General features: G+C 50.7%; 3 protein-coding genes across 3 annotated transcripts in view; 1 reads left to right on the top strand and 2 right to left on the bottom strand.

Annotated features, from left to right (window-relative positions):
• Window positions 1-363: 363 nt before the first annotated feature.
• KBTBD13 (kelch repeat and BTB domain containing 13) lies at window positions 364-1,740 on the bottom strand. Its single transcript, XM_006920259.1, has one exon. It carries the CDS (start codon window positions 1,738-1,740, stop codon window positions 364-366), a length of 1,377 nt encoding a protein of 458 aa, XP_006920321.1.
• A 6,463-nt stretch (window positions 1,741-8,203) lies between these two features.
• Window positions 8,204-20,889, top strand: RASL12 (RAS like family 12). The gene is made up of 5 exons (XM_006920260.3): window positions 8,204-8,306; window positions 10,315-10,371; window positions 15,285-15,358; window positions 16,029-16,219; window positions 18,965-20,889. Exons 1-5 carry the CDS (start codon window positions 8,204-8,206, stop codon window positions 19,338-19,340), a joined length of 801 nt encoding a protein of 266 aa, XP_006920322.1. The 3' UTR covers window positions 19,341-20,889.
• A 7-nt stretch (window positions 20,890-20,896) lies between these two features.
• The window catches only part of SLC51B (solute carrier family 51 beta subunit), a gene marked incomplete at its 5' end in the record, with an annotated part of 4,262 nt that continues 3,323 nt past the window's right edge, over window positions 20,897-21,835 (bottom strand). Inside the window, 1 exon segment of the mRNA XM_006920556.3 lies at window positions 20,897-21,183. Coding sequence (XP_006920618.2) covers window positions 20,979-21,183 — 205 coding nt within the window.

The following is a 21,835-nucleotide window of genomic DNA, read 5'->3' on the forward strand; positions in this document are numbered from 1 at the left end:
TAATTCTTGCCTACTGATTGGCAGTTTGATTAATATCACTTAACCCACTCCCAGCCATGCTCAATTATTGGCCCATTCACACACAAGCCTAGATTACTGAAATCCTATCCCCTTATCCCTTCCACTGACTGACATTGTGACCCACCGGCTTTCAGCAGAGCCCAAGTAATTTGAGGGCTTAGACTCCAGTATCATCATTGCTCCCTGAGTTTTTTGGACCTGGTCACACCACCAGAAGACATGAAATCCAGAAGTCTCATCCAGGGAGAGAGAAGCTCCCGCCACTCCTAAGGCCAGCTTCATAGATCCAGCCATAGCTCAGGGAAGACTCAGGGTGTCCCCTCCTAAAGCCCAGCCTAGAGGTCACAGTTCAGGCGTCGTTGAGGCCACAGGCCTCGGGGCACCAGGAGGCAGCCTCAGGAGAAAAGTCTGCAAGGAGCCGGGTCGTGGGAAGCCGGCCTTCTCCCTGAGTAGTCGCCAGGTGCTGCCCTCGATGGCATAGAGCAGTGTGAACATGCGGTTGACGGTATAGACAGTGTCACCGCGCACCACCGCCGTGAAGAGCGCTCCTTTGCTGTTGACAAACTGGCCAGGCAGTGCCGTCCACTGGCCCGTGGCCAGGTTGAGGCAGTCGATGGCACAGTGTAGGAAGTCGTCAGAGGGTCCATTGCGTATCACATAGAGACTGTCACGGTGGGCCACCATGCAGTGGCCATAGCTCTGCGGGCGCCGCAGCTCGGCCACCGGTAGCCACATGTCGTCCCGCACCGTGTACTCCACCACGGCCGTGGTGTCGGCCGGCCGCCACAGACACACAAAAAGGCGACCACACGCCTGGGCGCAAGGCACGCCGGCAGCCGGCTGTGGCAGGTCGGCCACGAAGCTCCAGCAGCCCGTGGCCGGGTCGTAGCGCTCCACGGAGCTCATGGGCATCCTCTGGAACTCGCCGCCGATGGCGTAGAGGTGGCCGTCAAAGCCGGCCAGCGCCGTGTCGTAGCGTGGCTGGTGCGGGCTGGCGAACTCGCACCACGTTCCGCCTTCGGGGTCGTAGCAGAAGCCGAGTTCCACCACCTCCTTGCTGGCGCCCCGCACGCCCCCCACGATGTAGAGCTTGTTGCCCAGCGTGGCCACGCCTGCCAGCAGCGTGCTGGCTTCCAGGGGCAGCGCGGCCAGCGTGCGCCACGCGTCCTCCTCCTCGTCCAGGTAGCACACCGTCCGTGACTCGTCCTCCAGGAAGCCGGGAGCGGGCGTGTGCGTGCTCACGGCCACATAGCTGCTGGGCCGCAGCGCCGCCACATAGGCTTGGGCCTCGGGCAGCACCAGCTCAGCCGCCAGTTCGCGCGCGCCGTCGCAGATGAAGAGAGCCGCGCTGTGGAACACGTCGCGCAGGCCGAAGGCGGCGGCCGCGTCGCACAGCAACGCGCAGTTGTCAGACGTGAGGCTGTGCTCCAGGAAGCGCGCCAGCGCCGGCGCCTGCAGGAAGGCGGCGCACTCCACGGCCTGCAGCAGCTCCTCGGCGGCCGACAGCGCCGGCCGCTCGCCGCGAAGCACCTGCAGCGTGGTGCGGAAGCCGCCCGCGCTCAGCGCTCGCAGGCGCACCTCGGCCGCGCGCGTCTCCCGCATGCCGGAGCGGAAGAGGCCGCGGAAGAAGCCACAGTGCTCCACCAGCAGGGTCTGGTCGGCCTGGAAGAGCTGGCCGTCCACCCACACCAGCACCGGGGCCTCGGGGCCCCGTGGCATGACGAGTCGGAGGGGCAGAGGCCACCAGTGGAGGCTTGCTTTCAGCGGCCACCTACTCTAGGGCTCAGCGGAAAAAACTTCCAGGGCGATATAAATATCTCCCTGGCTAAAGATAGTATGGCTCATGTGATGTGGTGGCTAGCAGGTTGGATGGCCGCGGGCCAGAAGCCATCCGGAGACCTAAGGGATCACTCACTCTTGTATGGGAAATGGTAATAGTGACCATATACTGAGCACCTACTGTGTATGTCGGGCACTGTGAGAGATGCTTACAAAGACAACTCAGTTAACCTGCCCTAAACCAGCTGTATGCCCTTGTACTTTTAAGAGAAAAGAGAAAATATTGGTCAGCGTTTGTTTTGCAGCCAGTCATTGTAGATGCAGTATGCATCCTGAGCAGCAGCAAGAGTGGTCCCTCCAAGCTCCTTCCCCAGGAACTACACTCAGCCTCTCAACATCAAGCCCCTATAGCTCTGAACTGGGTCTGTGAGCATCCGTGCTTTATCTTGGTTTATTTTCTGCATCCATTAGCAAGATGCGTCTTAAGGTGATTGCTGCTTTGGTTTACAAAAGGTTTCTTATAGACGCTCTACTTACGGATAATAGGGGAAACCTGTATTGGGACAGTGTCTGTAAAGTGTTCAAAATGAGGCTCAGAGAATTCACATGATTTGTCCAGGGTTATTCAACTGGGAAGAAGCAAGGACAAGATTAATACTCAGCCCACCCTATCAGCTGGTGGGGTGAGGGGATTCTTGGGTACTGGAATGGGAAGTCAGAGGTGGGGCAAATAGAGTGAGCCAGGCCGGGGCCCAGAACAGAGTTCTAACTTGGCCAGGGCTTCTGTCCCTGACCCTGGACTAGTCCAATCTCTTTTTGAGCCTGGATTTCCTTCTTTGTAAAAAATGGGAGGGTAGCAGGTAAGCATCTGATAAGACCTTGAACGTGGAAGTATGTCCTGACTTGGAATGGAAATGGGAAGCTGATGTCTATTCCTCATTTGCCAAGACTTCTCCATGGCTGTGTCTCCAAACTTTAGGAAAAGGAAAGTGGTGCTGCTGATCATATATCTGTGGGCGGAAAGGAGAAGCGCTTCTTGAAATAATAACACTTAATACTTAAATTGCACTGTGCATCAGATACTTTTGTAAGCACATTAATTACTATAATCCTTGCAACAATCTCATGAGTAAATACTATTATTTTCCCTCGTTTTAATGATATTATTCATTTATTGCTATAGCAACACTATATGAGTTAGATGTTATTAATGGTCCCATTTCAGAGATCAAGAGACTGAAGCATCAGGAGGTTTAGTCAGTCATACACCCAAGGTCACATGGCCCAAGGTCTCATGGCCTGAAAGTGGCAGAGTTAGGACTGGCATACAGCCAGTCTGACATTAGAGCATGTGTCCCTAACCACTGTGCCTGCTGACTCTCTGCTACAAATGCTAGGCAATTACCTTGTGCCAGGAGATCACAGTTGAAAGGAACTTAAGGCTCATGTGGTTCAACTCCTTCATTTACAATAGAAGATCAGAAAGGGAATTGCCCAAGGTCATTTAGTTTGGGGCAGACCGCCCCAGGCCTCCTGCTGCCCAACCCCAGGGCACTTTTCCTACTGCACAGAACGTTCCTGACCAAAATGTCAGATGGAAGGGAGCTTAGTGATTATCTTCTCCTGCTACCTCATTCTACAGGTGGAGAAACTGAGGCCCAGACCTGTATAGGATGGTGTCTGACATTCCAGAGATGTTCAACTGCAGGACTTCTTCAGGAGGATGGAGAGGTTCACAATGACAAAGCCAGAGTTGGGAAGCGGGCAGGGGAACTTCCCTCCCCTCTAGGACCCAAGCCTGCATAGACCCTCTCATATGATCTGCAGACCTAACACAAATGTACCTCCCCTGCTAGGGAACTCCCACCCAGTTTACTTCATCAAAGCAGAGCCAGGATGTGGAGACCACTTGTGTGAGCCTGGGAAGCCAAAGGCCTGGAGGAGGCAGCCAGAAATATCCTGGATGCTCTGCCCCAGGGACCAGACAGGAAGAGGAGGAGTAGATGGAGGGGTTGGGTAAGAGTCCCCATTAATACTATCCCAGGCCCTCTGCCAGCTTCTCTCCTTCCGTGAGACCAGACATTGGCTGAGAGAGAACAGGCTGACAGTCTTTTTCTTGGAAGAAGATAGGCTCTATAGTGCCTAGTCCTAACTGTCCTTGCTTGTGGACTCAGGAATAGGAAGAAGGTGTCTAGCTATCTCCATTTCACAGGTGAGGAAAGGAAGGACTAAAGTTGGCATGAGTTTTTCCTTAATTATGAAAGAAGATGTGGGACTGGATTGAACTCTGTCCACCGACCCAGGTCCCAGTCCAGCTTCCTCTTCTCACCTGCACTAGCCTTGTCTCAGGGAGAGAAACAGCTATATCCAGGCTCAAGCTAAGGGGTGGAGCTAGGGAGGGGCTGATCCTCAGGGCCTCCCAAATGGCCTGTTTCAGGCACCTAGTAACTGGCAAACTCAACCAGATGGAGTCACTGCCTGAACTTCTCATGAAAGCAGGAGTGGAAAAGAGAGCAAGTCCCCCTTGGCTGAACCTTGCTCCCAGTTCCAGTTTTTCCCAAGTCCAGCCCTGGCCTAAGTGGGTTGGGACACTGGTGCACACACCCAGCTCCCACCTTCAGCAGTCAGGCAATGGGGAGAGGGTCACCCACGGTGGGGGTAGTAGTTCTGAGGCTGGGCTCAGGACCAGGCCTTTGGCTGCATCCCAAGGACCCAGTGGGATATTGTCTGCAGCTGGTGAGTTTCCTCCTTCCAGACAGTGAGCGTCCCTCTGGGACTTGGAGAGGACAAGGAACTATCCTGGCTGTGGGCAGCCCACGGAGTTCCCAGGCCCTGCCCGACCCCACACCAACCTCCTTCTCCACTTTGCACACCCCACACTGTGCAAGGTTGGAGGTGGGGCCAAGGAAAAGGGTTATGTGTGAGACTCCCTGAGCTTCTCTAGAGCACACACCCAGCCTCTTTTGTCTCTATCCACAATTATTGGCCCTCTGCAAGAGATCTGTTAAGTGGACTCCTGGGCCCTAACTTAAGTAGGAGTCCCCAGTCTGATGGAGGAGACATAGCCCTTGCCCTGGGAGACCTCCACCCATAAGCCTGATGGGGAACTGCTGGCCTTTGCCACCCATGGTGGTATTTCTGCACACAGGGTAGTGAGGAGCTTGTCTCGACCTGAAGAAGGAAGAACACTGGACTAGAAGTCAGGTGATGCTGGGACTACCACTGACTTGTAAAAGCTACCCAACCTCTCTAGACCTCATTTCATCTGTAAAATGGAGGTTGGATCTGACTTCTAAGGTTCTGTTCAGCTTTGACAGCTGATTTTATCATTGAACAACCACACAGAAGTGGTTGTCATATTGTACCCCAGAGAATACAGTGACATCACAACAGGGTCTCAAAAGCTTAGCTTTATGTGAAATAGTTCCTGAATGGTTCGTGGCAGGGGTAGGACTTGGCATCCAGAAATTCTCATAGGTGCTACCTGTCTAGACCTGTACATTCCCCGCTCATCCACTCCAGAGGTATCTATTGAGCACCTGCTGCATATCCACTGATAGGCTGGTGCAGCATCCTCTGCATTTTGAGTACTCAAAGGCCTTCTGTAAGAGCCTTGAAGAGGGGTGGTGGTAGTAAGGAGGGTTGAGCTACTTACTCTAGCAGAATAACCTCTCTCTTGACCTGAAGTGTCTAAACTTCTGGTCACTAAACACTTGTGGCTTCTTGATAGGTGAGAATTGTGTGCTATTCATGTCCAGGGGAAGTGGAGGGAACTAGCTGCTGCTTTTTTGGAGCATGGGCCAAGCTCTGGATGGGACACTTTCTCATTACCTCATTTAATCCTTAATATTATCCCTATTTTAAAGGTGAGGAACTGAGTCTAGGGCCATGCTACCCTGAACAAGCCCAACCCTGTCTGATCTCGGAAGCTAAGGAGGGTCAGGCCTAGTCAGTACGTACTTAGTACTTGGATGGGAGACCACCTAGGAAGACCAGGTGCTGTAAGCATAAAAAATAAAAAAATAAGGGATTGTAAGCTGACAAGGTCTTTGTAATCAGTGAAGTCAACCAAGTGTTGCCTCACCTAAAAAAAAAAAAAGAAAAATAAGTAAAATAAAAATAAAATAAATTAAAGATGAGGAACTGAGGCCCAGAAGGACAAAGTAACTTATTCCAGGGTCTGACAGTAGGTGATAGATTCCAAAGGCCTTTGAAGTCCACAACTGGTAATTTGGGTGCTGGACAAGCAGCCCACAGATCAAGAGACTGAGGATGGGGAAAGGGACTGGTTGCAGTTATGAGGTCGGCACTGTTCCTCCCAAGCCTCAGAGGAAGGGCAGACTTTGAACACTGAGCAGTCACAGCTGAGGGCCTCAGTAAACCAGCTGGCAACCAGTTTGAATAATCTCTGAACTGGAAGGGAATTAAGGGTCATCTCATCCCATCCCATAACTCATGATAGAGTCTTCTCTACGACACCTCCTTGAAGAGGTCACCCCTTGGTTGCCTTCAGTGTTGGGAGGGAGGGGACTTCCCTACTTCAAAGACAGTCCCTGAGCTAGAACCTGCCTCCTTGCAGCTTCCATGTACTGGTTGGTAAGAGTTTTAAAGGTAAGGAAAATAACTCCTCCAGCATCACACAAACAGATTAAGTAGCAGAACCCAAGTTTATACCTGGTTGGGTCTGTGGGGATCCACAGTTTGCCCTCTCTCCAGCAGCCCTCCCTCCAGTGAGACTAGTTTCTCCACAGACCCCATCCAGAACAAGTCTGTCCTCAAAGAACTGGGGCCAGCCAGGGATGTGGCTGGAACTTGGCTCCCACTTTCTCTCCTACAACTCAAAGGAAGTTGTAGGCCATTGACCATTAGTTCTGTGAGCCATTCTGGCCTGAGGATGTATTCTAAACAAATTCTTCCCAACACCTTAGAGTCTTAATAACATAGCTGGTTTACCATGATCTCCCAGAACACACAATTAGGCTGAGTCAATCGTCATGTCCTGTCCTGGAAAATAAATTTCCTTTTTAGTTGAGGAGTCGTTATTACCATCAGGCTCTGATCTCCTGCCCTCTGCCTGCTGACCTGGGTTTCCATGGTTTCTCTTGTGTATAGGTAGTAGGTAGAGTAGCTGGGGTGGGGTGGGAGGGAGGTTGGGGTTGGAAGGAAAAGGGCTGCAGTGAGAGGTCTCTGAGACTCCATGCCCTTCCTCACTCTAGCCTGTAGTGTATTCCAAATGAGAGGCCTCATAAGGTTCTGGAAAGTACTCAGGCCTGAAGGCCCAGGGCTGATTCTGTCACTTTTAGGCCTGAATCACATCATGGAATTTTGGATTTATTTTCCCCTTTCTTAGTATTATAGAAAGGGACAAAAAAAAGCCTAAAGAAGTGAGGGGACTTACCCAAGGTCACCCAGTAAAGGAGCTGGCACTACATCCTGTGTCCAAATTCCCCATGGTGGCCCTTTGCCCTGTCTCCAGAGTGAAGATTTACCCTAGGAACCAAGGGGAATGACAGGTAACCCTGTCAGGCTCATCCACCAATCCCACCAATCATTACAGGCAAGAGGGAGTGCCAGATTTTCCACACTAGGCCACAAACACATGCAACTCATTAGCTCTTATCAAGGAGCAAACAGTAATCCAGGATGGGTTAGGTTTCTTGAAGCTGGACACATATTGGCCATGGAATATTAGTAAGAAGTTCTCATCATCCCTGTTAGGATACTGAATTCTGTCTGGGTGCTGCGCTGCAGCATTGCCGGAGAGTCCCCCCACACAGAAGGGCAGGGTAAGTTGTATTTGAAGGCTGAGCTGGCTATGACCTAGAGAAAGGTCAAGGCTTGGACTTGAAACTAGCAGGCTTCCCGGAGGAGGAGGTGGGGCCAGTTGGGAAAAACAAAGGGAGGAATGGATTTTCTTGCTGGTGGGAAGAGACTGAGTGGAGGTTCAGACAAGGCTGGAAACGTCTTTCCTCTCTATCTCACTACCCTGGGCCTCCCTCTCTCCTGTCCTTGTCCTTTCCTGCCGGGTCTGGGGGTGGTCCGGACATTGACAGCGCCCCGGCTCTCGAGGCCAAGCATGGTGGGGTGCGCGGCTGGCTGAGCACTATCCCTTGCGTCGGAGCGGAGTGAGTGAGCCCCGCGGGGGGCTCCCGCAGCCCTTACAAGGAGTTTGGCGGCGCTCGGGGCGGCCCCGCCCGCCGGGCTCCACCAGCCCCTCCTTTCCCCAGCTGGAGCCGAGAAGAGGGAACACAGCTCGCTCAGCGCGGGGCTCGGGGCGCGGACACCGAGGGGCCGGTGGCAAGTGCCAGGGGAGCCTGAGACTCGCTCCTGAGGGCCCCGACGGGCGGGCACGCTGCTCGGGGCCCTGGGGCCGAGGCACCGTGTCCCTCTCCGCAGCGTCACCATGTCCTCGGTGTTCGGGAAATCCCGCATGGGCAGCGGGCCGCAGAGCGCGCCCCTCGAGGTCAACCTGGCCATCCTGGGGCGCCGCGGGGCAGGCAAGTCCGGTGAGTGGGGCAACTGCGGGGAAGGGAAGGGGTTAGGCGGGAACCGGGGAGACGGAGCGGGTGGAGGGAACCAGGGACTGCGGACTTGCGGGCAGGCTCTTCCACTGGCTTTGGGGGCTTCCTGAACCCAGGTGGGTTGGGCAAGACACCGTGATTTTCTTCTTTGCTTCAGTTTCTCTGTTGCTTGGCGCTCTCTCTGCTTTGTTCTCAGCTCCTCCATCTCTCATCTGTCTTCCGTTCCTGCAATGGCTCTCCCTGGAATGGCTCTCCCTCTGTCTCCCTACTGTGTCTCTGTGCTTGTGTCTGTGACCCCAGCTGTCTCTCCCTTCTGTCTATCGCTGTGTCTCCCAGTCCTCTGTTGGTCTCTCTCTTGTGGCCCCCACCTCTATCTTTTCTGGGTGGGTCCAGCAGTCAGCTCAGGTGATTGTCACCAAAGGGACCTGTTAGGTCCCTAGCCCAGGGCCCCTGTGAGCCTTGCTACTCCCTGATTTAGGCTTGGGATGAAAGAGACACCGGCCCCTGAAGGGAGTTGGTAGAAGTCACTGGCCATTGGCATTTCCCAGGCTACACTCCCCGCTCCCTTCCTCAATTCCCTTGGATTCTGGAATAAAATGTGCATTCTTATCAAATGTATTTGTTTCAAGCCAGGCTCCTCTCTTGACTTTTAGGAAATAGGTTGGACTATGGTCCCAGGTGCCTGGGACTTGTCCTTGATCAACCAAGATCTTGGGCTTCCACTGAGATCATTTCTATCAACACTGAACTCTGCCTTCACCAGTCCTGGCAGCTCTCACCCAGCTGGAGCGAAGGGGGTGAGAGTGGGGGTGTCACCATAGGCAGAGACCTAGAAAAAGGGTCCAGACCTCCCCTGCCGCTCACAGTCTCAGGGAGCTGATGGTGGGAGGGTCGAAGGGGCTCCTCCACTGGCTGTTTTCCAGTTACAGCCATTAGTGAATGGCCAACATGGGCTCAGCTGGCTGTGGGTCTCCTTCCCCAGTGTGTTCTTTGAGATTCTCTGGGGGCCTCCTCTCCACTTTTGAAGCCAGCCCTCTGGCTCAGAGAGGGAACTCTGAATCACATTTTCCTACAGAAAAGATTCGCCCTCCTCCCTTTGAAACTCAAATTGTTATCCCGAGCTCTATCACTGATACAATTTAGCCAGTGACTACATGAATGAAGGAATTTGAATTTAAAAATATGTATTCCCTGGGTATTACTTTGCAAACTGACACTTGGGAATCCTGGGAAAGAATTTTAAGGATTTTCTTTAAAATATCGCATTACTTTTTAAGACTCCAGTATAATAGTTGGCTGGCCTTTGGCTTTATGTGGTTAAATTCTGAACAAAATCAGAGTCCTGTTACTGCATTGCACCTGGGATAACTTCATTCTAGAGTTTTACATTCTGTGTGGCACCATGATGAGTGTGGAGGCCCTCGAACCAAGACTTGAGATGTGTAAGACTGAGGACCAGAGTGTGTTTACTTGGGACACAGATCTCATCTGGAAATTCCAGGCCCTCAGGGTTCATACCACCGCCAGGGATCACCCACTGATTAACTTGGCTCTTAATCTCTCTTTGGCTCATAGCCAAAACTGAAAGAAATGCCCCGCATTTCAGAATCTTCATGACTTGTTCAGGATGGGGAAGCCTCCCTTCAGTTGGGGCTGACCCTAAGGTAACTGGTTGTGTGGGTCCTGACTGCCTAGTTTCAGTCTTCATAGACACACCCCTTAGGCTTACCTCTCATTGCTTTTTCTTGCCATTAAAAAAAAAAAATCACAGGATATACCTGAAGGGACATAGTTCCCCATATTTCTGGTTTCTTCTGAGCCTCTCAAATAAACTCTCAGCTCCCAGCCTCATTCCCCCAGAGATTTGAACTTGGTGTCAGCCAGGGGTCACAGAGGCTAGATAAGGCCTCCCTAAATGAAAGGGGCAGCCTCCAGGGGCCAGCAGCCAGACACAGCAGGAGAGACTGAGCCAATTTCTTTCTGCTTCTTACAGCCCTGACCGTGAAGTTTCTAACCAGGAGGTTTATCAGTGAATATGACCCCAACTTGGGTAAGAAATCACTCCTCTTGGTTCCTTCTGCTGTGCCCCACATGGATCCCCCACCCCTCCACACACACATCTACCTCGTAGTGGGCCCAGGTGTAACCAGGACCAAAAATCTTGGGGCAGATGGAAGGAGCCACCAGGATGACTCAGGCCATGGGGGAAAATGCTTTGAATGCCAAAAATACATCTTCCACATCCCATCCCAGACAACTTGGAGGTTGGCCAAACTCAGAGAACTGTGTGATTTGCCCTAAAATTTGAGGTATGAGACTTTTAAAAAAATTAAACATAGCAGAATGTCCACATTCATTAAGTGTTCTTCAAGATGGTCACTCAGTGTACTTTTCCAGAAAAGCTGGACAAGACATATGAAAGATCCTTTAGTGGGATTGGCTTCTGAATCAGTTTTTGAACAATGAAAGAAAACCCATCTTGTTTTCTTGCCATATCATGGTATCTTACCATATCTGGGGTGAGTCATAGGTGAGTTTGAATCCTGGCTCTGTCACTTATTGACTGTGTAACCCTAAGGCAGTCACCTAACCTCTCTGTGCTTCTGTTTCCTCATCTGTAAAATGGGCATAAAAATACCTATCTCAGAATTACTCTGAGGATTAAAGAACTAATACATGTGAAAGATCTAGCCTAGTACTTGACCCAAAGAAGACACTAAATGCGTATTCATTTCTCTTTCTTCCTCTTCAAATAGCTTCCCATCTATGGTAGCTGAAATTCCCTCAAATTAATCAGACCAGTGTTTCTGAAAATTATTTTTAGCAGGACAACCTTTTCCTCAAATAATCTCTTACATAGAACCCCAATATCTAAAACAAACAAAAGCAGAATTTTATTAGTATATATGTAAGCTAAAGCTCACATTTATAACATTTGTTATTGTAAACTATCCACTGAGACAAATGGGGTATCTAGATGCTTTTAGCCTTTTAAAAATGAAGGTTGCAGTCTTGGATTGTTTTCCTCATTCATAAGAATTGAATAAAGTATTTGTGGGACCCCTGAGGGTCCCCCTCTCATGAAACCCAGGCTCTGGGGCACAGATTGGAAAACCTGCACAATACAGCACTTCCTGCAGCAGGCCTCTGATGGAATGCCACTGTGACACCTGGAGGAAAGAGCTCCTTAGCCCATTGGGGCCCATCAGCCCCTCAGTACAGGCTGGAATGTTGAATCTCAGTGTTAGAGCAGGAAGGGACCTCAGGGCTATTTAGTCCAGTGGATTTTAGTAGCAGAATCTCTTCTTCTAAGGAGATCTTAAAGAGAACCCCAGGGTCTTGAACAGAGAAAGTGGAGGGGCTCCCCTAGTAAAGTCAGGGATATAGGGCAAGGTGACTCATCCCCTGCTTGTCCCTCAAAGTTCTGTTTGACCTCCTACGCTTTGACACAACCCCTCCGTGCTACAGCAGAGGTAATAAGCCTAAGGAGCTGAGGCTTCTGAGCCAAGGTCACACAGCGAGTCTGAAGGGAAGCTCATTTATTTAGCAGAGGTCAATGCCCACGGGTGTAGGACACATGATGTGATTGTGTGCTGGCCAGGGGAGGTGCTGGGAGAGGCCAGAACATGAAGTCAGATGGAGTGGGAGAACTGGAGACAGGAGGAAGTGGGGGAGTTGGGAAGGAAGACATAAGCAGGGGTGTCTGGGAAGGGGTAACAGAGATTTTCTAGGATGGTGATGCAAAAGACGGATTCTGCCTACCTCAAATACTGCATACATATGCTAAAATCTATTCACTGTCTATCTGAAATTCAAATTTAACTAGGCATCCTACATTTTATTTGGTAACCCACTTCCAGTCTCTCTTCCTCCCTGCCCCCCATTCATACATGGGTCCCGCCAAGGAGCCTATTACAGTGGTGGTTTGAACTTCCTGACTGAATAATTTTGCAGATCTGACCTGCTTGTGGAATGTGTGGTTGGACTATGTGGGGGGCAGCAGCCCTGCAATGGTTAGTCATCCCACTCTGAGAGCCTGTGACCTGGAGAGATGACCAGATGCTCTCCCTCCACCCATTCTGGGAGGCCACTGCCACTCCTCGGGGGTTCTGTTCCACTGTCTAAACATTCCAGCCACTGGTTCCAGCAACAGCAGAGACACTGGAACCAGAGCCTTTCCTTCTGTGGAGAAAGGTCTGAGCATCCAAGGGCAGAGTTAGCCATCAGGAGATGGAAAACCACTCTATCCCCTTTTCAAACATCTTCCAAGAGCATGAGCTCAAAGGGACTCTCTTGAGGATGGGAAACTGTGTAATTTGTTCCCATTTTCAGCATGGTACACAGTACGAGGAACAACATAGATGTGTGTAAACATGAGGTTGAATTTTGATTTTAGGATTACCCTTTAAAGAACAGCTCCTATTATTACCCACGTTTTATAGGTAGAGAAACTGAGGTAGGGGGGCTCAGTGATTTGCCTACGATCATGGAGAAGCTCAGGTACAAAGAAAGAGGAGACACCACTCCAGTCGCTCTCCACGAAGGGAGGCCTTATTCAATGGAGAGCCTGGAGTCACAGGTCTGCATAGCTTTTGGCTCTCTGAGCTTTGGTTTCCCCATCTGCAAGACGTGACTAATAGACTGCTCCATTAGTTGTGCCTTTTTATGGGTCATGACTGTTAGAGCTGGTAGAAGCTGAGAGATTCGGTGTCTATGAAAGGGTTTTGCCTGTGCTGAGCACTATGGGAGGGGGTGGGGGCTCCAGAAGAGCGTTCTCTTGAAGTGCTGGGGTCATCTCACCTGGCGTGCCCAGGACACAATGATGACTTCTCTCTTGCCCTCATCCTACTCCAGCAAGGACACAAGCACCATTTCTGAGGCATCATCCTAGACACACTCTGACCTGACATCCTTTGGTGCCTTTTAAAAAATTATTATTATCAATGAGAGAAAAATGCTTTGGGAAAAGAATCTTCTCTCAGCGTTAAAATCCACAGAGTATTACTTAGAACTAGCAGTTATGAGGCCCATATATTTAAAGACACCAGAATGACCTGAGGGTAGGGACTAGGTGATAGGAAGAAAGGACATTACCTTGACTTGGAAAAGAGCCCCCACTCCCAAGAGTCACCTCACTTGCAAAGGAGGAGCAAACTGGATAAGAAGATCTTTGAGCTTCTTCTAGCTCACCCATGCATTTTACACATCCTCAACTGAACTGGAAGCTTCTGCTCTTCCCTGTACTCTGTCCAGACAGAGCTGGACGATCTACTGGTCCACCGAGCAAAGGGAATAAGGAGATCCCAAGGGGGAGGCAACCTAGCCTAGAAGACCTGAGTTCAGATTCCTTCTACTAGTGGTGTGTGGCCACGGGCGAGCTCCTGCCTCTCTGGGCCTCGCCTCCCTGTCATCTCTCTACAGTCAAGCTAATAGCAACCTCAAAAGGCTATTGTGCTAAAGGGACTACAGGAGATCAGGATTGGGCTAATATTTTTCCTTGGACTGGGCACGACATAGTGCCTGTTTGGGGTCAGGAGCTGTGGAGTGCCTAAAAGGGGTGCATCAGACAACTTGAGCAGGAAACTAAAGAAAAATCTGAACAAGATGTGGACATCTGGGGACAGCTCTTCTTGCACCAAATATAGTTAAACATTTGGGACATATTTTCCATTAGATTTTTTTTTTTTTTTTTTTTTTTTTTTTTGTCTTTGAATAAGAGCGGCATTTATCCAAGTCCCCAAAGCAGGCTGAGGACGGGAGCTGTCTGTGATTGCTGCTGGCTGCCAGTGGACCTGGCATGTGTCCAGGCCTGGTTTGGCTGCCAGTGGCCCTCAAGAAGTGTTTTGACTCAGCCAGAGTTGGGGGGTTTTCTTCTCACAGTGACTGCTGCCAAGAAGGCAGAGAAGGCCCCATTTCTGCCCAGAGGGGTCTTTGGGGTCACTTGGGAGACGGGGACACCCAGGGAAAGGTGAGGGCCAAGTGCACTCACACACGTGGGCAAGTGGCACAGGGGAAGGGGATAGGGAGAGTGATTGCCAATATGGCAGCGAGGTCCTCTTTGCATGCCTGGCCAATCGCTGCTTTCTTGGGTTTGAGATCATAAAAACTAAAAAAAGGAAAAACTCATCCAAATAAGGTCAGTAGTTTAGTTTATAATATGCTATCAATATCTATTTCCTGGTTTTGATCATTGTACTATGGTTACGCAAGGTGTTAGCACTGGGAGGAGCTGGTGGGATGGTACACAGAAACTCTGTACTATTTTATAACTTCTACATGCGTCTAGCATTATTTCAAAATAAAAGGAAAAAAAACACAAACACCTGAGAATATGAACCCGCTCTATAAACTTTGGAGTACCACGGTCTCCACTGTCCTTTACCAGGTACTAAATTCCTCTGCTATTATTTTGACAAGGATTATTTGTAAAACCTTCTTGAGACTTCTAAAGGGGGTCTGACCCCCCAACCCATCATGTCATGCACTTCTCTTTTCCCATCCCTTCTTCCACTGGGGGCAGGAGGATTGTTCTTGGGGGCCTCCTGTGGGCCAGGTACTGTGGTTGGAGGGGGAGAGGGTAGAGAAGCTTTGTTTGGGAGGGAGAAGCTGGCAGTGTCACTCCTGAGGCCTCTGCTGCTATTTGATTGTGGGCTACTCACTCCATCTTGCTAGCTTGGTAGGTGGACCCAGAACACAGTGCCATCTCCCATGGTGTGTTCTGTGAGCGGCCTCTGTTGCTCTGAGCCCTGAGAGGTAGAGCAGCATCTCCTTGGTGGGAGGTTCTGCCCATGTCCTCCTTTGGACGAGAGCCAAGACTTTGTAGTAGTCCTAGCTCAGTGAGCCTTGGAGCAGATCCCTCAGGGCTGCACAGGAGTCCAGCACAGAGGGAAGCTGGGACTCAGACCCAGCTCTTCATCAGTTGAGTGGCACACCCTGCTTTTAACCTGGCTGTCTCTGTTACAGAGGACACCTACAGCTCTGAGGAGACTGTGGACCACCAACCTGTCCACCTGAGGGTCATGGACACTGCGGACCTGGTAACATTATCCCCGTTAGAGCTGAGAGTCAGTGCAGCATCCTGAGAAGTTCTGGCCCCTTTTAAGCTCCAATTTGCTGTGTGACCCTGCATGAGGATCTGACCTCTCTGAAACCGAATCTCTTCATTTATCAAATGAGAGGAATGGGATGGGGCCTGGGTAAACCAGATGATCACGGGCATCAGCTCTGAGACCCTGTGCTCTGGAGCTTGACGCTTGTGCACACATGGAGACAGGTGCACACACATTTATACTCCCCTCGGCCTAAGTTCCCCCCAATGCACACATCTCCCCTGTGTCGTTACTATCCCCTGCCAAGGCTGGGATGCCAGTTATTCTCAGAAACCAAAGGGGCATCATGAACCTGACCTAAAACCAGCAGTGACCAGAGATAGCTAGGTCTCTCTAGGGGCCAGGCCAGAGTCTTGGCTTTGTGCCCCAGAGGCCAAGGTCTCCAAGTCTCTGGTGGGGTGGTGGGAGGGAGGCTTACAAAACAATGTCTCCTTTCACACCAAGCCAAATCCACACTCAAGCGCCCCTTTGACAAAGGCTCTGCTGGGGAACAATATACAAAGTCCTGGGGAGTGGAGAGGTGGGGTGGGGTATCTCAGGTGAAGGCCTTTATCCCTCTTCCTCTGACCCTGACCAGGGCTTCCCTCCTTTGCCCCAGGACACTCCCAGGAACTGTGAGCGCTACCTGAACTGGGCCCACGCCTTCCTAGTAGTGTACAGCGTCGACAGCCGCCAGAGCTTCGAGGGCAGCAGCAGCTACCTGGAGCTGCTTGCTTTGCACGCGAAGGAGACACAGCGCAACTACCCTGCTCTGCTGCTGGGCAATAAGCTAGACATGGCCCAGTACAGGTGAGCGTGGCGGTTTGTCCCATACCTCCAGAGCTCACTTTCCTCATTTGTGAAAGCCGAGTATCATCTTCAGGAATTATTTGGCTGCTAAGAACAATAATCTTTCAAATTAGGTAAAAGAAGATGTGTTGTAAGAGTAGGTAGGTGCGGTCTTTCGGGCAGCCAAGGACAGGAATGGAAGGGCATATGGGCAGCATAGGGGCTAGACCCTGAAAGTCAGAACAGAGGCCACTCCTTCCATCCTCATGGGGCTCTGTGGTCTCTGTCCGCCTCACCCATTTTTGCCTGAGTCTCTATGACCTTCTGTTCCCACTTGCTGCAGCTAGCTGGTCATTCTGTGCCCAATTCCAATTCTAGGGAGAGAGGCTCTGATTGGTTTCTTGGGTCAAATGTCTGCTCTGGTTTGGCAACCGTCTCTTGCCTCACCCAGAATGGCCCCCAGGCTCTCTTCCACAGCTGGCGGTGCTCAGGACAGATTCTCTTAGAAAGGGTTGGACTTGAATCAGGGGTCACAAACTGGGCCAGAGGGCAAATTACCACTGAGTACTGCAGCCATATTTTGTTTGGCCAGCACAGTATTTTAGAAAACCTGGAATTGGAATGTTTTGGGGGCAGAATATGCTCTCTCTAGCTGACCACAGGCCTTACCACTCCCCATGGCTTACCTCTACCCTCTCCACACATTCGAGTTGCCTGGCTGGCCCTGGAGGCATTTGAGACTGTGATGCCTCCACTTGATAAGTAATCCCACTGGCCTTCTCCAACACTGACATTCGTCCTATGTGGCCAGTCCACCTGTGAGGTATGGTACCTTCTATCAGCCTTCTACCTGTCCCTCCCTGTTCATGGCTGGTCACTTCTGCTTTCCCAGGCCCCAAAGGCACATTGACTGGTGGTAGAAAGGAGGGGACCCTTTGTTGAGAACAGATCAGATGGGCAGTGGGGAAAGGAGGGTACAATCTCATGAAAGGAGACCACATTACAGGCCTTCAAAGGCGGGCAAAGCTTCAGACCCCGATAAATTTCATCCCCGGAAATGAGGGAAGTTGTGTGATCTTAAAGCCAAAAGGAATCACAGAGCCACCAGAGCCTAGAAAAGGGATTAGAAGAATGGATTGTGATACACTAATTTTCAATATGGCGGAAAAAACTAGACCACTCTTTTGATCCCAATCTTTGCCAAAGGGATTATCTAAAAATAGTTTAGGAGCAAATAACAAAGAATCTGGGCTCAAATGAAGCAGCATCAGTTCCCTAAGAACAAGTCATGACAATTTATCCCCATTTCCTTCTTTGATCAGTTCCTGAGGTTAGTGGATCAGGATTTGATGGGCACAGTAAATCTAACTTTTAGCCGAGCATTGATCAGTGTCTCCCATAATTGTCTTGCAGCTAAAGGGTAAAATGCAGTTTAGACCAGTGGTTCCCAAACCACTGATAAAATTTTCACCAGGCTGCGAGAAAAGAATAGGATAATGTTACATGTCTATGTCTCCTATTCACACATTCATGCACTTATGGGGTCCTTGTTTCTGAAAGTTCATTATTCAAACCCCATGATGACAAAGTTTCAGATTCAAATTTATCATAAAAGTACGTAATACTAAATATCCTTTGAAAAGGTGTTCCTCAGGAAGCAGTGACCGTGCAGCCAGGACACCAGCCCTGAGTGGGGAGGGGATTAGGTGCTCGGCCCCCGACCCTTTTTGTCCCAGTCATGCTCTCGGTCTGGTACCCTCTGGGCAGCTAGCCCTCTCCCAGCCCCCTGCTCCTGCCAAACTAACTTTGGCTCAGAAACCTTTTCCTCTGGCACCCACCCTAGTGTCTCTTCTCATCTCATGAGCTGTGCCATTATCCTCAGGAGTGATGGGTAGGGTGGCTCAGTGACCGAGGGGTTGGGGGAAGAGGGGTGGCCAGAAGGATTCAGCCCCTGGAACCTTGGCCTTAAGACCTTAGGGACTCCTATCCCTCCATCAGACCTACCCAAGAACCAGTTTTCTTTTTCTTCTCACCTGATTCCCATAGCTTCCAGGTCAGAAGCTTCCAGAACCCTCCTGGTTACAAATATTCGATCCCACCATCTCCGGAGGTGGTAGGGAATCAAGCTGGGAATAGGTGCTGCTCCCTCTCTCCTTTTCCCCCTCCTCCCTATGAAATGTTGTCACATTTGCTCTCTCCTGCCCCTCCCCTCGGCTGGCAAACAAAACTCCCCACAAGCCCTGAGATCTCTGCCAACCACAGGCGTCCTGAGTGACCTCGGTCTTCCATGCCTCTGTGGTCTCACATCTTTCACCCCAAACCACTGCCTTTCTCTAGAGCTGGTCCCACAAGCCAGGGCTCATTTCCTGACCAAGGGCCCATGTGAGGGTAGAGGAGAAATAGAGCTGGGAATGGCCATCTTCCGCCAGCCATGGGCAGGGTCTAGGCAGGGACTTTGGGCCAACTTCTCCCTTACTCTCAACCTCGTTCCTAAATTCTGGCTTTGGTGACATCAGCCACTATTTATTAAGCACTGACTTTGTGCCAGGTACTATGCTAGGCACTCAATACAAATTGTCTTTCTTAATCCTAACAACCCTGAGAGGCAGATGTCATTATCCTGTGTTACTAATGAGAAAACTGAGCCTTGGAGAGATGAAGATGACCTGGGTCACCAAGCTTGTAAGTGAGGAGCCGGGCGTAGGCCCAGGCCTTCCCGACTGGGATGCATGCTCCTGACGCTGCCTCAACCCTCTTCCCCACCAGGCAGGTCACAGAGGCAGAGGGTGCGGCCTTGGCGGGCAGGTTTGGGTGCCTATTTTTTGAAGTCTCTGCCTGCCTGGACTTTGAACACGTGCAGCACGTCTTCCATGAAGCAGTGCGGGAGGCACGGCGGGAGCTGGAGAAGAACTCCCTGGCCCGGCCCCTCTTCATTTCCGAAGAGAAAGCCCTGCCCCACCAGGCTGCACTCACCGCCCGTCATGGGCTGGCCAGCTGCACTTTCAACACGCTTTCTACCGTCAGCCTGAAGGAGATGCCCACCGTAGCCCAGGCCAAACTGGTCACTGTGAAGTCATCCCGGGCCCAAAGCAAGCGCAAGGCACCGACCCTGACCCTACTGAAAGGCTTCAAGATCTTCTGAAGGCCCCCCTGAGGATCCCAGGCTCGGAGGCTGGGCAGGGCTGCAGGATGTCTGATGGAACAATAGCCTGCACCCTCTGGTGAACAGAACAGCTGACCCCCGCTCCAGCACCAAGCAGTAACACCCAGTTCACTGTGTGAGTTGGAGGGACAGGCAGTAATGCTGCTCCTAGTCCCTCAAGGGCCTTGGTTTCCATGCTAACCACTGCATTCTCTGACCTCAAGGGAAAGCCACCTGGACAACCCAGACCCCTGGGATCAGCCTGAAGCAGGAAGAAATTGCAGTGTCCATCATGATACCAACCCTTCCTGCTCTGGCTATAGCCAAGCCAGATATGGCCCCTAGTGGCAGCTCTGGGTGGACAGTTTTGGGAAACCCTGTATAAGCGTAGGCCTGAGAACATCCTACAGGAGGGACAGCTCTGAAGTCCTTGCGCCACCTGGTGGACTGCAAGGGCAGGGCAGCTGTAGGTTTTGGAGGGCTGGGGCCTGGCCCTCCTATTGTCTTCTGACCTCACAGCAGCCCCAGGCAACAAACCCCACTTTTTATCCTAGTAATAGCTACTTTAAATAATCCTATGGGACAGGCTGTAAGAAGCAAAGCCACAGGAAGGTCTATCTCCAGTACTTTTCCTTTCAATGAGAATAGAAGGAAGGGACTGTGGATTATCCAGTATAGGGGACTTCTAGAGTTTTCACCAGAAGGCAGGAACCCCTTATTTTCTCACCTTAAATTAAGGACTCTGTCCATAGATCCTCAGGACCAGCCTCCTCAAGGGTAATGATTCAAAGCTGCAGAACAAAGTCATTCTAGTGACAATGACCCAGGACTTGAGCGAGCCCACAACTGGCAGTATCAGACATACAGTGTGCGTTATCAGCATGCCCCGGGCGCATAGGTAGAAACACAGTATACCAGTTTGTAGTCCAACAGGACCCAGTACCCTTGGAAATGGGTCTGAGTGTTCAAAGTCTTCTTTCATAAGAGAGAACTGAAAGCATTTCTGGTTCAAAAGCAAATTTTTGCATAAATTATTTGGGATCAACACCACAGCTGTATAACACAATGCTGTGGCACAGGAACAGATCAGGACACTCCCTTGGGATCCCATGGTTAGCAAGTGAAGGATCTCAGAGGAAGGGAAAGCCACATTTTCTAACTCTATTTACCACAGGGCCCCTGGCCCAAAGGAAGTCTTTCATGGACCCTCAGCAGATATGCAGATAAAGGAAAGGACTCCAGTGGGAAGAAGAAGCAGGAAGGGGATTGAGCCCAGAATTCTGCTCCGACTCCTGCAGCAGTTCCAGGAGCTTGGATTGAAAACAGGAGCTCTAACCCAGCCTTCAGCCCCATTCTGTAGATGGAGAAGCTGAGGTAAGAGGGAGGCTGTGATCTCCTCCACACCACCTGAGGAGTCCTGGCCAGGCTTCCTGACCCACAGGCTGGCTATGGATTTTGCATTTTTGCCCCAAGTCACTGTATGGACCACCGCCATTTGAACAAACTATGCAATTCCAACTGCTCATATCCAGAAGCATTTTAATAAACAGGTGGGATTTTTTAAATAACAATTTTAGTTTCATGGCAGTTTTTTCATTTTATTTGCTAACAACATGGGGGCATTGCTCAGCACTCTCACTAGCTCTCAGATTCTTGTGGGTCTGGAAGGAGAACCAGTGCCACGTCCCTCTCTTTTAACTCAATTTCCACCTGGGCCAAATTTGGCTTTTCTGAGAGCAACGTCTCTCTTAGGATGTTCGGATTATTCTCATCTTTGGTTCCAGCTTCAGCCAGGTATAGGACTTCTGGAGTTTGTTTTTCTGGAAGCAGCATCTTTTGATCTCTGAGAGGAGAGAAAACACCATTGAATGTGGGTTCCCTGAGCTGGGGTACTGAGTGGTTGGGGCAGAACTGGGTCTCCCAGATGGGACACAGAGTTTGAGGGGAAAATCCAGTAGTCAGTTCTGAGAATTGCTGGGGGAGAAAGCCAAGATGGTTTGGTGTTCTTTCATTAGAGAAACAGCTTATCTTGCCTGTGCATTGCTCACCAAATCCTCATTACCACCTGTGAGCTCAACTATTACTGCTCCTCTTTACAAAGGAAATGTGATTCAGAGAAGCCAAAGAAGCACATAACTGAGACATGCATTTAACTCTGAGTCCTGTGTTTTCACCAAATCACATTTTCTCCTATCCCGAGACTGTCAAACTACTTAGCGTGCAGGTCCTTGTCAGCCCACACCACATCCCCAGATAAACTGCAGGAAATTCCTAACCAATCTTCGTGCCTCTAGGTGCTTACTTGTCCAAATCAGCCTAAACACACCAGTTGTTTCTAAAGCCCCAATGAGCACACATCACTCCCCGGCTCAAGTACCTTCAGTGGCTTCCCACTGCCCACATCTGTAACCTGGCAGTCAAGATCCAGCCTTCCTTCCAATAACTCCTCCAAATGTCCTTCCTCCAAGATAGTTTTACTCAAGGTACACTTCTCT

The sequence above is a fragment of the Pteropus alecto genome, unplaced genomic scaffold (assembly GCF_000325575.1).
Source record: "Pteropus alecto unplaced genomic scaffold, ASM32557v1 scaffold86, whole genome shotgun sequence".
Classification (NCBI taxonomy): domain Eukaryota; kingdom Metazoa; phylum Chordata; class Mammalia; order Chiroptera; family Pteropodidae; genus Pteropus; species Pteropus alecto.

Coding starts and splice junctions, on each gene's coding strand:
- KBTBD13 (XM_006920259.1), bottom strand. CDS start 1,740: ATGCCACGGGGCCCCGAGGCCCCGGTGCTGGTGTGGGTGGACGGCCAG.
- RASL12 (XM_006920260.3), top strand. CDS start 8,204: ATGTCCTCGGTGTTCGGGAAATCCCGCATGGGCAGCGGGCCGCAGAGC. Junction 10,372..15,284: donor TGAATATGACCCCAACTTGG/GTAAGAAATCAC, acceptor TCTCTGTTACAG/AGGACACCTACAGCTCTGAG. Junction 16,220..18,964: donor CTAGACATGGCCCAGTACAG/GTGAGCGTGGCG, acceptor CTTCCCCACCAG/GCAGGTCACAGAGGCAGAGG.